At 47.6% G+C, this 17,141-nt stretch overlaps 1 protein-coding gene across 4 annotated transcripts in view; it reads left to right on the top strand.

Moving 5' to 3' along the window:
- The first annotated feature begins 4,301 nt into the window (after window positions 1-4,301).
- HVCN1 (hydrogen voltage gated channel 1) overlaps window positions 4,302-17,141 on the top strand; it is a 33,251-nt gene continuing 20,411 nt past the window's right edge. The window contains exons 1-3 of one of the 4 annotated variants that reach the window (XM_027566798.1): window positions 4,302-4,409; window positions 5,234-5,316; window positions 10,191-10,230. In XM_027566798.1, the coding sequence (XP_027422599.1) occupies window positions 10,210-10,230 (21 nt within the window). In that variant the 5' untranslated portion in view covers window positions 4,302-4,409; window positions 5,234-5,316; window positions 10,191-10,209. The other 3 variants (XM_027566797.1, XM_027566796.1, XM_027566799.1) reach the window with 3 other exon arrangements.

Here is a 17,141-nt window from a genome sequence, read left to right on the forward strand (position 1 = left end):
TTCTAACCTTTCACGTGATTCTGAACCATGAAAGTTTGAGCCAAGTACCACAGAAGGGGGTCAGAGATAGCCATGACCTTTTTATAAAAAAATTCTTTGGGGCTGCGCCTGGGTCTTTGTCGCTGCACGGGCTTTCTCCAATTGTGGCACACAGGGGCTACTCTTTAGCTGCAGTCCACAGGCTTATTATTGGCAGTGGCTTCTCTGTCGTGGAGCACCGGCTCTAGAATGTGCAGGCCGCAGTAGTTGCACACAGGCTTGGTTGCTCCCCAGCATGTGGAATTTTCCCGGATTAGGGATTGAACCAGTGTCCCCTGCGTTGGCAGGTAGATTCTTAACATCTGGACCGCCAGGGAAGTCCAGCCGTGACCTTCTAATGCAGCTACATCATCTTACATGGTACCTGCACCTGTCATACATAGGTCGGTATCCTGTGTGGCTGTCACCACTGTGGATGAGTCATATCTGCTGGAAAAGGAGACTCTTGACCCAGGCAGCAGGTATAACTCTGGGAAATCCAAACAGCCCCTACCCGGCCCTGGCAGATTCTCTCTCCTCCTTTCCATTTTTGTACCTTCTCCTTGAGCTTGGCTTTTCCCCTAGGAAGGGAAGTGGTCAGCTGCAGCAGCTGAAACACTGCCTGGAGGAACCAAAACCAAGAGATAGCCTTCTCTCTCCCTACTGGGAAGAACCAGAACTGGCACTGTCCCAGCTCTCCTGGGACAAGCTCTCCTGCACAAGCAGGCTAGACCCAAAGCTTAGAGCTTCCTCAAAATGCTCCATGAAGATCAAAAGGCATGATACCCAGAAAGCTCCTGGGGCAATGACTAACACATACTTGAGCAAGCTGGGCTTACTGCTTGATAATAAATGTGAAGGATGGGGGCGGGGGGCTCCCTTGTGAAAGAGAACCATGTCAGCATCGCCCAAACCAGAGAACACCTCCTTCCTTTAAGGCAGGAGTTTCTGATCTCTTTTGTAACCTGAGTCCTTCTCTCAGGGGAGTTTTTAAATGAGTAAAATAGAACACATCATATTACAAAGAACCCAGTTACCTTGAAATGCATGTATTTTTTCTAATGGTGATAATATATGAAATTCTTTGTTAGCACATTAAACTGTGAGAACTAAGAAGTAGTTTAAAAACTACTGTAATTTTGAAGTAGTGGTGAGTATAACTTTTTTTTGAGATATCTACAAATACTCTATTGTAATGTAGACACGTGTGAATTGACCGCAAAATCATGGGTGCTGCTACTATAACTTTGGTTTGTTACCTACATTCATAACTGAAGGAAGTGCTAAAACTAAGTTAGAGGTTAATGAAAATGAAGATGTAATCGTTTGCAAGATCACTGCAGATGGTGATTGCAGCCATGAAATTAAAAGACGGTTACTTCTTGGAAGGAAAGTTATGACCAACCTAGACAGCATGTTAAAAAGCAGAGACATCACTTTGTCAACAAAGGTCCGTCTAGTCAAGGCTATGATTTTTCCAGTGGTCATGTATGGATGTGAGGGTTGGACTATAAAGAAAGCTGAGCGCTGAAGAATTGATGCTTTTGAACTGTGGTGTTGGGAGAAGACTCTTGAGAGTCCCTTGGACTGCAAGGAGATCCAACCAGTCCATCCTAAAGGAGATCAGTTCTGGATGTTCATTGGAAGGACTGATGTTGAAGATGAAACTCCAATACTTTGACCACCTAATGCGAAGAGCCGACTCATTTGAAAAGACCCTGATGCTGGGAAAGATTGAAGGCAGGAGGAGAAGGGGACGACAGATGAGATGGTTGGATGGCATCACTGACTCAATAGACATGGGTTTGGATGGACTCTGGGAGTTGGTGATGGACAGGGAGGCCTGGCGTGCTGTGGTTCATGGGGTCACAAAGAGTCGGACACGAGCAACTAAACTGAACTGAATCTTTTGCTTATCTGTGTTTATGGACTTCTTAGATTCTTTCTGTGGACTGTAGGTGACTGTACTAAAGACTATTGGCCTCGCCTCCTCAACTACTTAGATAGGAACTCAAAGAGAACAGGGCTGCTCCTTCATCTAATATTATCTAGAAAAGGCCTGCCACACAATCGGTATCCAGTGCCAATCTGTTGAGTCTCATGGATTTTCCTGATAGACAGTCACATTGATTGCAAATACTCGGTTTTCTTTTTTTTTTTTTTTCGGTTTTCTCTTTTCAGTCTTTGTACCTCATGTTCCCTGTCCTATCGCATTAGCTGGAATCTTCAGTACAATGCTGATTAGAAGCAGCGATGGACAGCCGTACTGTATTATGCTCAGTACTCATGTGTTAATTTATGCTATGGCGTAATTGGACTTCACCGGTGACTCAGACGGTGAAGACTCTGCCTGCAATTCGGAAGACCTGGTTCACATAATGGAATGTAAAACACCTGCTATGTGCCAGACTCTCTGCTAAAGATGTTAACACAACTGAGATCTTCTCCTGTCCAGCAAGATGACCAAGTAGTCGAGGGATTCCAGTGAAGATAGCAGTATTGGGAACATTACTAAATCCTCCATACTTGCTGACCAGCTCCCTCAGGATCCTGATTCCTAAAAAAAGTATGGGAATAGGTCCCTGCTGGTGGCCCCAGCCTCCAGGACATAGGTCAGGTTAGCAGCTGCAGGCTTTTCCAGGTGGGTCAACAAGGCAACACGTGAGAACAGTAATAAGTGGAGCCTCCAGCAGGGGTCAGCCAGAGGGTCAAGCCAGGGGCAGCATTTGAGCCTGGTCTTGGTGGGGTCTGTAGAGACCACCAGCTGTCTGCTCTGGCTTAAAACGGTAGTCAGGACTAGTTGTTAAAGCCAACAAAAAGAGGATTGCAGCTTTGAGGTGGGAGGCACCTTAACCTGTTCCCTCACCCTCTTCCCTTCCCCGACCCTCAGGGAGTGAACACGGGGAAGGGGCTGGGAGGTACAGTCCCCACACCCTCTCCACTTGGTCTAGCTGGCCTTGGGGGTGGGAAGGGAGTTTCTAATATAAAGTGGAAGTTTAGAATGGGCCAGACTACACCCCAGGGACCAGGATGGCTCTCCTGTAGTAACAAAATGTAACTGAGAAGTCAGATCAGACTGAGCTGTTTTGAGAAAGCCTGCTCCCCACAGGAGACAGGATTGGGAAGAGCAGACTCAACAGAGGCTAATGGAAAGAGTATCTCTGTGCTAGGCAGCACACTGAATCCTCAGAACCTGTACAGATGCTACCTTACATGGCAAAAGGACGTGATTAAGTCAAAGATCTTGAGAATATTGATTGTTCAGGTGGGCCCAGTATAATCACAAAGGTCCTTTTAAGAGGGAGGGAAAGGGTCAGATGTAGAGAAGAGATGTGATGGTGAAAGCAGAGGTCAGGGTGATTAGCCAGCAGTCGAGGAATGCAAAGAAGCTGGAAAAGGCAAGGAATGGATCCCGCCCCAAACCCGGCTCAAGTTTTCAAAAGAAATACAACACAGCCCTGCCAACACCTTGACCGGCCTGGACCTCTGACCTCTAGTGCTTTCCTGTTTTAAGTGTTATTTTTGTGTTATGTTAAGCCACTAGCTTTTTAACTGTGGTATTGGAGAAGACTCTTGAGAGTCCTTTGGACTGCAGGGAGATCCAACCAGTCCATCCTAAAGGAGATCAGTCCTGGGTGTTCATTGGAAGGACTGATGCTGAAGCTGAAACTCCAATACTTTGGCCACCTCATGTGAAGAGTTGACTCATTGGAAAAGATCCTGATGCTGGGAGGAATTGGGGGCAAGAGGAGAAGGGGACGACAGAGGATGAGATGACTGGATGGCATCACCGACTCAATGGACATGGGTTTGGGTGAACTCCAGGAGTTGGTGATGGACAGGGAGGCCTGGCGTGCTGCGGTTCACGGGGTCGCAAAGAGTCGGACACGGTGAGCGACTGAAGTGAAGTGAAGTGAAGCCACTAGGTTTGTGGTAACTTGTTACAGTGGCCACAGAAACCTAGTAACAATACAACTCCAGGGAGGTGTGTAGAAGACAGATGCCTTCAGGTCTTGGATGTTTGGGACCAGTGATACTTTGGGGGAAGAGGGAGGCTAACGGAGTAACTGAGACCAGTGTGAACCATCCCAGAAAGAAGGTCTGGACAGAGTCCTGGGGAAGCCTGGGCGAGGGAGGGCCCGCAGAGGAGGAATGGTGCAGCTGAGCCAGGGGGTGAGCACTAGTCACAGAGCAAGGGTGCGCTCAGCCTCCAGGCCGGAAGGCTCCTCCCTCTTGTCAGTACCGGCACCCCCTCTTCACCTCCAGCCTCATCCACTCCCGGTCCAGGGGCTTCTGACAGCTTCGAAGTTGGCCACCGGCTTAGGGCATTCTGCCCACCTTCCACCCCCTGCCTACAGATACTGTGCAGGGGACACTCAGCTCACGCTTAAGTAATCAGGAATTGGGGAGGGGGGATTGGAGGGAGCGAACCGGAGCCAGCCGGGCTTCACCGAGTGTGTGGTGGGGAGAAGGTGGACCCGCGGGCAATACATCCCTGTCGGAGGAAGGAAGTGGCTCCCTCCTCCTGCCCCTCCCCTTAGGGTCTCCGGGGCCAGGATTCTCGTGATTCGCGATTGGCTCCCACGGGCGGGACCTTTGTCCGTCTGCGGGACTGCAGGAGGCCCAGGCCAGGCTCGGGCCTGAGGAGCGGGAGGGGGCCAGGTCGGGGGAGACCAGAGACGAGCGGGGAAACTGACAGCCAAGAACGAGGGCAAGGGGGCCGAGAGCCGGGCCGGAGCTCCCCGCCTGCCGCGGACTGAGTTAGAGGGCGGGCGGCAGGAGGGGGCGGGAGGAAGAAGCGGGCGGGGCGGCCCTGCAGACGCCGAGCTCGCAGTTGCTGCGGTGGCTGCGGGCAGGCCGGGCGCAGAGTAAGTGCTCCGGGGCTGGCCCGGGGCGCGCGGCCCTTTTTCGAGCCCTCCCAGCCCGAGCCGAGCCTGCCGGGGACCCCCCGCGGGATCCCAAGGGTCCCCGGTTGCCCGCGGTTCTAGCGTTTCCCAGCTCAGGGCAACGCGGGCGGGCAGTGATAACCCAGGGCCCCCCTGTAGAGGGGAAGGACAGGAGACAACGCGTGCACCTCACCTTGAAAACGAGGGTGTGGATGAAAGCTACCCTTTTGTATGGAGTGATTCCCTGGGCCAGGTGCCTTCACTTCCTCACATGCCATGAAGCAGCAGCAACAGGTGAGCTGGGTACCATCCTTGTCTCCCTCTTACAGGTGAAGATACCAAGACTCAAGGAGGCCAAGCCACTCGCCAGGGGGTCACACCGCCTGCAGAGGCAGAGCCGGAACTCACCCAGGTCGGTGTGAATACCTAAGTTCTCTTACTCATCAGGCCTGCCCTGCCTGGGTCCTACACCCTTGGGAGACGGCAGGGAGAGACCAGTGCTGGGAATACGGGAAGAGGCCAGGGTGAGCCTACCTGCTCATCACTGCAAAAAGAACTTTGTGGACAGCAAATCCTTCACCTGGGTAGGGGGTGCCAAAGAATAAGAACAGTGCTTTGGGGCCAGGTTAAACTCAGAGAGGAGGCATGGTGCAGCCCCCTGGTCCAGAAACTCCCAGGCCTGTACCAGCACCCGCACTGGGCACAGGGCTCTTGGCAGGTTTAGCGATGGGACTTTGATTTTCCATGCCTCAGTTTCCTTGTCTTTTTCCTTTGCTTATCCTTAACCTCGGGATTAAGCTTGGTACCTGCCTTGGAGCCTTGCTGAGGAGACTATATGAGATGGTTGGTGTGAAGGCCTAGCCCAGTGCCTGACTCAGGCCAGGCCCTGTCTCCACCCATCTCTGGCCATCTGAGAGCACTTCTCTGTCCTTCAACCTCAGGTCGCTCAGAGCTATCTGAGATCTGCAGTATTTTCGGCAGCCCCACCAGCAACTGAAAGCTTCTTGAGTAAGACCAAGGCTGGGGCCCGTGACACCTTCCTCTCTGACTTGGAAGGAGAGGCCAGCAGGGACAGGGTTTTGAAAATCTTCACGCTGAGGCTTGCACAATTCCAGAACTGCCCTGTAGCTCCTGATCCCACCCTCAGCCCCAGTTTAGCAAGGAGGAGGAAGGCCTAGGGTATTCTTACTCCAAAACCTGCTCTTTTCTTAATCCCCTCCATCTTGGCCAGCCGCAGGTCCTACGCCTCAGCATATTGTGAATCTGGTCACTCTTTTGCATCCCCACCTTGACTCACAGACTCTCAGCACTGTCTTCTGAAATCTCTGCACAGCCAGGCCTTGATTGATTCCTGACTCTTCTCCCATGCTCATTCCTCTGCTCACTGCAACCATACTGATGTCCTCTGCTTTCCTGGGACATATGAAAACCTCTCTCAGGGTCTGTGCACAGGCCCTTCCTTCTCCCGGTAACACTCATCCCTTCCATCTTCTTGTGATGTACTTCCTTGCAATTCAGAGACCACCATGAAAGTCACCTACTTGGAAGCCTTCCCTGCCCACCCCCACCTGCAGGAGCCACTCTTTGCCTGCCCTTTGTTGCATTACTGTTCTTCCTTCCAAGTGATGTTATCTTGCTTATGTGTTTCTTGGCTAAAATGTCAGTCTACCAGGGCCCAGACCTTTTTCTTGTCTCTTCACTTTGGATTCCCCAGAAGCCAGGGCCATGCCTTGCACTGAGTTGTCGTTGTTTAGTTGCTAAGTCGTGTTTGACTCTTTGTGACCCCATGGACTGTAGCCCACCAGGGTCCTCTGTCCATGGATTTCTCCAGGCAAGAATACTGGAGTGGGTTGCCATTCCTTTCTGCAGGGGATCCCTGACCCAGGGATCAAACCTGTGTCTCCTGCATTGGCAGGCAGATTCTTTACCACTGAGCCCCCTGGAAAGCCCCTTGCACTGAGTAAAAGTTCTGATGACTTTGTACAATTGCAGGCAGTGTGCACAACCATTACAGTTCTGCTTCTCATTGCTTAACAACCTTTCTACATTTCTACACAAACCTCAGAATTGTCATCACTGCCTTCTTCAGCTTTTCCCTACTATAGGACCTAGCCGCTATTTCCAGGTTCTAGCCATTATCCAACTTTGCTTAAAACAGTGTGATCCAAATTGCACTTTTTTTTTTCTTGCTTTCAAATTCCTTTTTAACTTTATTTTATATTGGAGTATAGCTACTAACAATGTTGTGATAATTTCAGGTTCAAATGATTTTTGAGTCACAGTCACCAAACTGGTGTGTTCCAGTCAAGGGCCATCCTAAAGACGTACACCACTTATTACCAGGTGGCTCTTTAGAAAAATTATCCCCAGCATTGTGTGCAAGTTTCCCTACAGTCCCATGAGCATGGGGCTTTTTTTTTTCTCATTTTTATTTTGTCTAGTATAATGGGGAGGTCATGGCACGTTTAAATTTTCCGTTGCTTGAATGAGTGAATCTGGGTGTTTTTCTATGCATGCGCTAGTTCTGTTTCCTGTCCTGTGGAGGAAGGAAATCTCCAGGGTACCTGAATTTTTCCCTTCACCTTCACTTGTGGTAGTGGTTCCACTTGAGCCCCATCTCTTGAGGGCAGGGTGAGGGCCCCCAGGGGCTGGAACAGGAACACACCCAGGTGAGCTGTGCTGGTTGCAGAGGCTGCTCTGCCAGTCAACCAGCAAGAAACTGAGAGTCCCTTGTGCCCTGAGCATGCTACCGTGGGGAGAGAAAGAACTCTTTTTTTATTTTATTTTTTTAAGTCTTCGTGATTTTTTTCAAAATTTTAATATTTTTTAAGTTATAAAAGTAGTACATGCCATATAGGTGCTTCCCTAGTGGCTCAGATGGTAAAGATTCAGCCTTCCAATGATGGAGACCAGGGTTTGATCCCTGGGTTGGGAACATCCCTCGGAGAAGAAAGTGGCACCCCACTCCAGTGTTCTTGCCTGGAGAAACCCACGGACAGAGGAGCCTGGTGGGCTACAGTCCTTGGGGTTGCAGAGAGTCGGACACGACTGCGTGACACAACGTATAAGGTTATTCATTGAAACACGGGCAGCAAAAGATTGGGAAACACTCTAAATGTTGGTTGCTAGTGGGAACTACACACTCCCTCAGGGGAATCCCACGCAGTCACCCAAAGGCTGCATTTGCTCTAGAACATCCTGCGAAAGACAGTCTCTGGCTCACTGTGTTAGTCTCCTGTGGCCACTGTAACAAAGGGTCGAAAATCTGATGGCTTAAAAGAACAGAAATTTATTACCTTATAGTTCTAGGGGTCTCTCGCCCAAAATCAGTCACGGTATGGCGAGATCAAGGTCTTCGCAGAGCTCTGTTGCTTCTGGAGGCTCCTAGAGGGGAGTCTGTTTCCTTACCTTTACCAACTTCTAGAGGCTACCCTCACTTATTTTTTAAATTTTGAATTGAAAAGCTTTGCACTGTTTGCAGTGTTCGTGTCTGCTGTACAACAATACAAATCAGCTCTATGTATACACAAACCTGCCAATTTCATTCTTCTAGGTCATCACAGAGCCCCGAACTGAGCTCCCTGTGCTACACAGTACCTTCCCACAAGCTATCAATTATATCTAATTTTTTTTTTTTACTCATAACCCCATTCCCTCAATCTTCAACACAGCACAACATCAAATCTGACTCTAGTCCCTGCTTCTGTCATCACATCTCTTCTGGTTCCCTCACTCTACTTGTGAAGACCCTTCTGATCACACTGGGTCCACCTGGATAATGCCCCATCTTGATGTCTCATCACATTTGCAGAGTTCCTTTTGCCATGTAAATGGGCACATTCACAGGTTCTGGGAATTTGGACCATGCATCTTTGGGCAGGGCATCTTTCAGCCTCCCACACCCTAAAGGGAAATAAGCAAGATTCAGAGCAGTGTGAGAACTCACATTTAAAGGGAAAAAAAAAAAGAATAAATAAGACTGTGCTTGGGAAGACATAGAATACCTCCAAAGGCTACATGGGAAACTGATAGGAGAGGATGTTTCTGGAAAGACCAGGAATAGAAAGACTTATCATAGTATATCTTTTTGTGTCCAATTTTTTACTGTATATGTCACCTGCATTAAAAATAAACTTTAAGAAGTCACATATAGTCATTGTAAAAGTTCAGACCTTTCAGAAAGAAGCCAAGAGAGAGAAAATACCCACCACACCCTCAAATCTCCATCAGTAACCACTGTGCAGAATTCAGCTCTATCCTTAACAGATTTTTTTTTTAACGCATATATCATCTTTTCACATGGATGGGATCATATTATGCTATAAAGTGATGGGAGACTTGTTACATTCCTCACATCTTTCCTCATCCGCCTATGGACGTTTAACAGTACTGGATGTACCATAGATGTACCGTGACTGACTTGACCAGTGCCTCAGTGGTGAACATTTAGTTAGATTCCTTCCTGCTTTCCAGAGCAGTCTCAACACTAACATGTCTGCCTGGTTCCTAATTGGAGTTAAATGCACATCAAACTAAATTTTTTAAAAATTAAGTTTTAAAATTAAATGAGCAATTCAGTATCATTTAATGCATTCCTGATGTAGTACACCTACCACCTCCATCTAGTTCCAGAATATTCTCATCACCTCAAAGGGAATCTGTGTCCCCACTAGGCAGTCACTGTCCCTTTCCCCTCTCCCCCAGTTCTGGGCCAGCACCAGCCTGCCTTCTGTCTGTATAGATTTGCATATTCTGGATATTACACATCAGTGGAACCATGTAATGTGTGACTTTTGTGTCTGGCTTCTTAATATAATGTTTTAGAGGTGCATTCATGTTGTAGCATGTGTCAGTACTTCGAATCTTCTTTCTTTTTGATTAAGATATAATTGACATACAACATTAGTTTCAGGTGTACAACATAATGATTCGATAATTTGTATGTATTGCAAAAGTATTTCATTTCTTCTTATGGCTGGATAACATTCCATTGTATAGATATAACATCTTTTACTTATCCATACATATGATAACGGGCATGGATTGTTTCCATCTTTTGGCTGTGAATATTTATGTGCATGTATTTGAGTGCCTGTTTTCAGTTCTTTGAGTATATACTCAGGAGGTCATCCTTCCACATATGGCTTGAACTTTACTATTTACTGTTTTCAGACACTATTAACTTAAGCAAGTTAAAAATAATTTGTAAGAAAGTGTTGGAAAACGCATACTAAGGCAAATGCCGGCAGGATGACAGATCTGGACAAATGTTTTCTTATTTTCCAGATCCTGAGAAGACAGGAAAATGGCCACGTGGAATGAAAAGGTAAATTAATTCGGGTGGACTAGCAGAATTAATGGAGCTCCCAGCCTTGAGAAGATAATTGTTTGATGTTTCTAACAGGATGGAGGGAAAACACGTGTTCGGGGTGCTTGCACCATACCAAAGTGTTTAAAGTCAGAGGTGAAAGCTACGGGAGGAACCTCAAGATAGCCTCAAAATCAGAAACAAACTATTCAAAGCCCAGCTCTGCATTTTAATAACCCTCTATCCTTTGGTCACGCCCTTCACTTCCCTGAGCCTCAGTTTCCTTATCTGGAAAATGAGACCAAGTTACCACCCTTGTTCCTGAAGGCGCGTCCAGAGAAGTTGAGGAGACCATTGCTAGGCCAATACTGAGCTCATCAGGACTCCTCCTGACCACTTATTTTACAAGTAGAGACACTTGGGAATAGAGAAGGAAAGCTACTTGCTCCAGATCACACAGGAAGTGGCAGAAATGGGCTTCCAACCTAGCCTGATGGCAAAGCGAATGCTCTGCCTCCTGTATTGTGTGGCTGTCCAGAGTAGGACTAATAACTTCTGTCCTTGATATCTGAGGCGCAGGCTTGTTGGATTTGAAGAGACGTTGGTTGTTAAGGGTAGGGCAAGGTGGGAAGGACGGCTGAACGGTGAATTCCGTTTCAGCTGTTCTCTTGGAGTTTCTAGAGGCCTGGCCAGGTGGAGTTGTCAGGGCAGCGCCAGAGGCTCAGGGTAGCAGCAGAGTAATGGGGCAGAGGACCATGAGACAATGGTGGTGATCTTGCATTTTGTCAAATTGGTGGCCCCTTTAATTGTAAGAGTATTTCTGGTTTAAAGCTGTTTACAGTGTGGGAGGGGGAAGTGACCAATGGCCCTTACAACATGCTACCAATTCTGATTTCAGAAATGTTGAAATAAGGGGAAAATGTCCATCTTTGCATTAATGAAATTTGGTGGCATTTCCAGTAGAGGATGACAATCACCCTCCGTATTGTTGTGACAATTCCTGATAAGATACCGTAAGCTTAGTGCCTGCCACCCAGTAACAGGTGCTCCTTGAGTTCCAGGTATGATTACTATTCACAGAAAGGCAAATGGAATAGTTTCCTTCATTTATCGCTTCCTACTAAGCAAAACAAAAAAGCAAGCGGAAATTCTCAATGATGGTTATGCTGTGGTGAAACCGGCTCACTGCTGCATCTCACGAGGGGCTGGATCAACCCACACAACTGCTGGAAAAAACTTGACTGGGTGTATCAGGAGTCATGAAAATGGTCATAATCAAACCTGGTCGTCTCACTTACGGGAAAGGAAGCAACCCACAGAAAGGCAAAAGTATCATTTACAGCACAATTTAGAAATGCGTGTGTTTCTTAGTCCATAAGATGCTCTTGACTGTAAATGCACCATTATTTCATGTGCTGTGAGGAAGAAAAGGGCCGCCTGTTTCCTGTGATCTACTGTGACACAGCACTGACCCTGGGCAGTTGCAGGCCAGATTTCAGAAATGTTAACATGTGTAAAAATGTGGCCTTTGAATTGGTGATAAAGATGCTGAAAATGATCAATCAGAAAACACAATAATGAGAGCACTGACTTCTGTGGTTAAAAAACCTCGGCCATTAAAAAGGCATAAGTCTGATGCATATAAGTAGTGGGGGGAAAAAGATACAAAGTTGTGGGTAGCCTTTGATTATAATTGTAAAAGATTAGAGAGTGAGATGGATAGATAAGTAGATGATAAATTTGGTGTGTTGGAATTATGAATTTGTTTTTCCTCATGTTTTCACAATAGTAATACTAAAAGAAATAGATGTGGAGTGACGGTCTACTCACTGGGGTGAATGACAGCAGGTAAAACTTAGGGGTCCGGATGGGTCAGGAGGTCTGGCTGCAGGGACAGGTCTCAGGAGTGTGGGTAAAGACACAGAAACATCGGGGCAAGCAGTGTTGGAATGCAGAACTAGGGACACACCTCAGGGGGGCCCTGGGGGTGGGAGCCTGTCTTTCATCGCACAGAGGCCGAAACAAGGGGTGGTCCCGGCCGCATTGTGAGCAGCTAGGGGAGATTGGACCAGGGCCACTTCTAGCAAATAAGCCTCTTACTGGTTCTAAAACACATTCCTTTTAATAATTTACCCCAATGAAGTTAATTATGTTTTTTAAAAAATTGTTTTAATAGGATTGCATTTAGGAGCTATTTAATCATCCAGCCCCCTCTAGCTTTAGGGAGCAAAATAGCTCTGTTGTAGGAGAAACTGGTGGGGTTTTTAGCCATGGTTCACTCCTGATCTGCTGTAGCCGGCTGTAATCAGAGGGGCCCTCAGCAGGCTCTGGACACCTGCCCTCCTGAGAGGCCCTCCCTGCCCCTGCCCACCTCTCTGAGCTTCCCTTTTCCTTTTTTGTAAAATGGGAACAGTGAGGATCAAACAAGATAGCGCCTGGAGAGCACGTAGCAGTGTGCCGTCCTAATACACAGGAGCTGCTGACGCCATCATGAGGATCAAGTGGGTTTTCAGCCCATCACCTGCCCTAGTCCTCAGCTCAGTCACCTGTCACCAGCCACATCTGGGCAACCTGGTTTCCGGGTGTGCTTAGAAATCCTTGTGGCCCTTTGGCACCTTTCTCATAAGGTGTTTGGAGGCACCAGGTTCATTCATGATGCTGGTTCTTGACCTTGACTGCACAATGGAGATCCCAACCACCCAGGCCACTCTCCAGCCAACTGAATCACAGTCTTGGGGCCTGGGAGCCAGGCACTGGGGTTTGTTTGTTTGTTTTTAAAGCATCCAAGTGGTTCCAATGTGCAGCAGATCTGAGAGTCATTGGTTAAACTGCAGCTGCACTGGCCTCCTTCCAAGGACTGAGCCACAGAGGGGCAAGAAAGAGGGGCGCCCTGAACTCTTGTTTATCTCGTCTTTTCCGCAGCTGAAGCATCACTAAGATGTTGGGGGATGGGGTGGCCCAGATGATTCAGTCATACTGGTGACAGGTCCTAATTTCTAGCTGGGTAACTATATATTTTTACTTCTATGCTTTCATTTCTTTCTATGCTTTCAAAACACAAATAGCAGCCTGACTTATGCTTCCCAGTTAACATGGCCAAATCACAGACTTGGGGCAGGACTGCCAGCTTTCCAACAGCTATCCTCTCCCTCCTCCAGGGAAACAGACAAAACATGTCCTACTGTAGCCATGTGTTTCAGACTCAACCCATTGGTGATTCCTGAAATCCATTAATGGGCTTCAATCAGCCTCCTAAGAAATAGAACAAAGTGGAGAACTTAAGTCGCTCACATAGTAACTTTAATGTTGGTTATAGAATGTATATATGTTAGCATGTCCTAAGTGGCAGGGTATAAAATGTGTTTCTTATTGAGTAACACCAGGCTGAACTCCTGACTCAGTGTTGGCCTTCTTCACAAGCTGAGTCCAGAGCAGTGTTCATAGAGGTCGTGGAGGAGGGAGGGGATTCTGGGCCAGGCAGCCTGGCTTGGAATCTGAGCTCTGCATCTCACTGGCTGTGTAACCTGGGGCAAGTTGCTTGGCCTCTCTGTTCTCAGTCTCCGCACCTGTAAATGAAGAGGATTCCGTCTCCACCTCATAGAGTTGTTGCTGTGTGTTGCCACGGGCTTCTGCACAGAGCTCAGAAAATGGCAGGTGCTTTGGTGATAGTTCCAATCTCTGCAGTTTGCACTACCTTAAATATTAACTCCCACATTGCCTCCGCAGCCTCATGATTGTCTTGCCAGGTCAACAGACTCTTCCATCAAGGCAGGAGTGATTCTGACCCACAGGGGATGGAGAGGAAAGTTGGAGAATGCATCTCTGGGGGCACCTGGGCTGCTGGTCAGGCTTCTCAGTCTGCAAGCAGCACCCACCCCCCACAATCTAGTCAGCCGTCGTGGTGGTTATTTTCATGAACCTCAAACTTCCTCCCCACCCTAGAGAAGGAAAAGCTGCTACGCTTATTTAAAGACTTCCCTGATTTTAAAAATAGGCATTCCTCAGAACACAAATCCCTGGGGACTAGGGGGTGGGGAGGTGGTGGTAAGAGAACGTGAGCTGCTGGGGTGCAGGAGTCCCCCAGGAGGAGAGATTTGCTCGAGGGATTCGTTCCACCCTCCAGGTATGTTTAGTGGGAACCTGCAGTCTTCCAGGCATGAGGGCTGTGGAGAATGTAGCATGAGCAGGAGCCCACCCAACCAGCTCCCTAATGAGGAGCTGGGGGAGGAAGCGACTCCATTATACAAATGGGTGCATCCGTCTCTATTGTGGGAGGTGTGGGCCATGCATGAGTGCAGCAGGGGAGGTACATGGTCAGCTTCCTGGAGCTGGGGTGCTTGAGAGAGGCCTCCTGCAGGACGCAAAGAAAAATGATAAGATGGCATTCCTGACAGAAAATCACACGTGCAAAGGGCCTGTGGTTGAAGGAACCTGTTGAGTATGGAGGGCTAATGGAGACCATGTGGCCAGACCAGAGACTGGTAACAGGTGAGATCAGATAAGCAGCCAGAGGTCATAGCCTGTGCAATGGCTGTATGTCTCTGGAAGGCACTTTGGTCTTTTTTTTTTTTTTTTGCTCCTTACCATGCCACATAACTTGTGGGATCTTAGTTCCCTGACCAGGGATCGAACCCTGGGCCCTTAGCAGGGAAAGCAGAGAGTCCTGACCATTGGAGTATCAGGGAATTCCCTGTGTCTTTAAGATCAGTGGGAATCCCAAGGAGAGTTTGAAATGAGGGAGTATATTTGGGCCCCAAGATCACTCTAGGTTCACTGATTCACTGGGAGGGCTCATAGGACTCAGCACACAGTTCCACTCATGGCTAAGATTTTTACAAAGGAAAAGGAAAAAGGTATATGAGGTGAAGTCCAGGGGAGATTGGACACAAGCTTTCAGATTCCTCTCCCGTCAGAGTCACATCAGTTTAGTCGCTCAGTCATGTCCGACTGACTCTCTATAGGACTTGCTTAATTCCTCCAGCAGGAAGTTGTGACAACACATGTGAAATGTTATCTGCTGGGAGAGCTTGTTAAGAGACTCAGCACTCGAGGTTTTTATTTAAGAGATGGTCACATGGGTGCCTTCCAAACTCCGGAAGTTCCAGACTACCCTGAGGAAAGCGGGTATTCAACATAAACTGCAATGTCTTTTACAAAAACAGTGCAGGCACAGCGAGCTGTTCTCACCAGATGAGAACCCTCCTGAAATACAAGTTTCCAGATTCCAGCCAGGGGCTAGGCAGACTTTTCTAAGGCCACAGCCCCAGGCCTTTTCTGCACAGGGAGTGACATGATTGTGTTTCAAGGAGTGCTCTCAGGCTGTTGACAAGAGTGTAAAAGCGATGGGGAGAACAGTGAGGGGATGTACATCTTCCAAGTAAAATGTGCAGGCTGGGACAGGGAGGTGCCCCAGCAGGGAGGCTGAGGCAGAAGATGAGAGAAGTAGGTGGTGGATTCAAGGGTTGCTGCTGCTGCTAAGTCGCTTCAGTTGTGTCCAACTCTGTGCGACCCCATAGACGGAAGCCCACCAGGCTCTCCTGTCTTTAGGATTCTCCAGGCAAGAACACTGGAGTGGGTTGCCATTTCCTTCTCCAATGCATGAAAGTGAAAAGTGAAAGTGAAGTTGCTCAGTTGTGTCTGAATCTTAGCGACCCCATGGACTGCAGCCTACCAGGCTCCTCCGCCCATGGGATTTTCGAGGCAAGAGTACTGGAGTGGGGTGCCATTGCCTTCTCCAGGATTCAAGGGTTATTTAGATGCTAAAATGCACAGGGCTTAGTGATTAGGTCAGCTTTGTGGGAGAGGAGGGAAGGCAGGGATCGGGACAATGTCTCTGACCCTGCCTGGGTGGGTGTTAAGACCCCTGGACCCAGAAGGTAAGAGATGCAAGTCCATCGGCTGTCCACTGGTGGTGGTGATTGCCATGCGGCAAGTCCTCATTTTCCCCTACTGAGGGAGGAATGATTGCATCTCAGAACCTTGATTCCACTTCTTTCAATATTATCATTCTTGTTGCTTTAAAATCAGCTCTTCTGGCATGTTTTCCTCTCATTGACAGAGCGTCTCAGAAAGAACAAAGCTAGTAGAATTGAGTTCATATGTCAACTTTACTACTTATGTTTGTTTTCAAAAACTGTACACAAACAAGTTCTCAGTATAAGAAATTAAAACAACAAACAGGTAGATATTAGGTTGACCCACATAATTGTCCGTTTCTACCAATTTTGATCTGCAAAAATGGTAATTTTTTAAAAAGTCTTGTTTCAGTAGTTTTCTTGAATTATATCTTAAGCCATTCTGTTCCATCGTTTTGGTTCTCTTATTTAGGGATCCAGTTATGTATATATTGGATTTGTGTGTGTGTGTGTGTACATATATTTTTTAAAAATTCTTCCTCCCTTCTCCCTTCACCCAAATGCTTCATTCTCTGTAGGTTAGATCTGACTCCAAAAATGGCTATTTCTTATTGTTAAATCTAACAGGGAAAAAAAAAAGTTTCTCTTCACCTTCCAATCCAGTATCAACCCCTTTTGCTTCACAGAAGTAACGATTTGGTTTGGCTTGTTGATTTTGTTTTTAACAAACATGAAATTATACACTGTGGTCTGGTTAGGGTTAGAGTTAGTACCATGCCGATTTTCACTTGACCGTAGTGGAGAGAGACATTTCTGTGTCAGTCCCTGCAGCCACACTGATGTAGGGCATTCTTAACAGCGGAGTGGTGTTCCATAGGGTGGGTCTACCACAGCGTATTTAACCGTGGACCTTAAGGTTGTAACAGGACAGCAGTGAGTACATGTGTGAGTGTCTTTGTGCTTGTGCATGAGTCCCTTGTGTCAGGTCAAACAATACAGACATTTAAAGTTTTGTAGAAACTAGTTTAAGGCTGTTCCTTCCTTTGCTCCCACACCTGGCACATTAGGGAGACT

Source organism: Bos indicus x Bos taurus, chromosome 17, assembly GCF_003369695.1.
Source record: "Bos indicus x Bos taurus breed Angus x Brahman F1 hybrid chromosome 17, Bos_hybrid_MaternalHap_v2.0, whole genome shotgun sequence".
Lineage (NCBI taxonomy): Eukaryota > Metazoa > Chordata > Mammalia > Artiodactyla > Bovidae > Bos > Bos indicus x Bos taurus.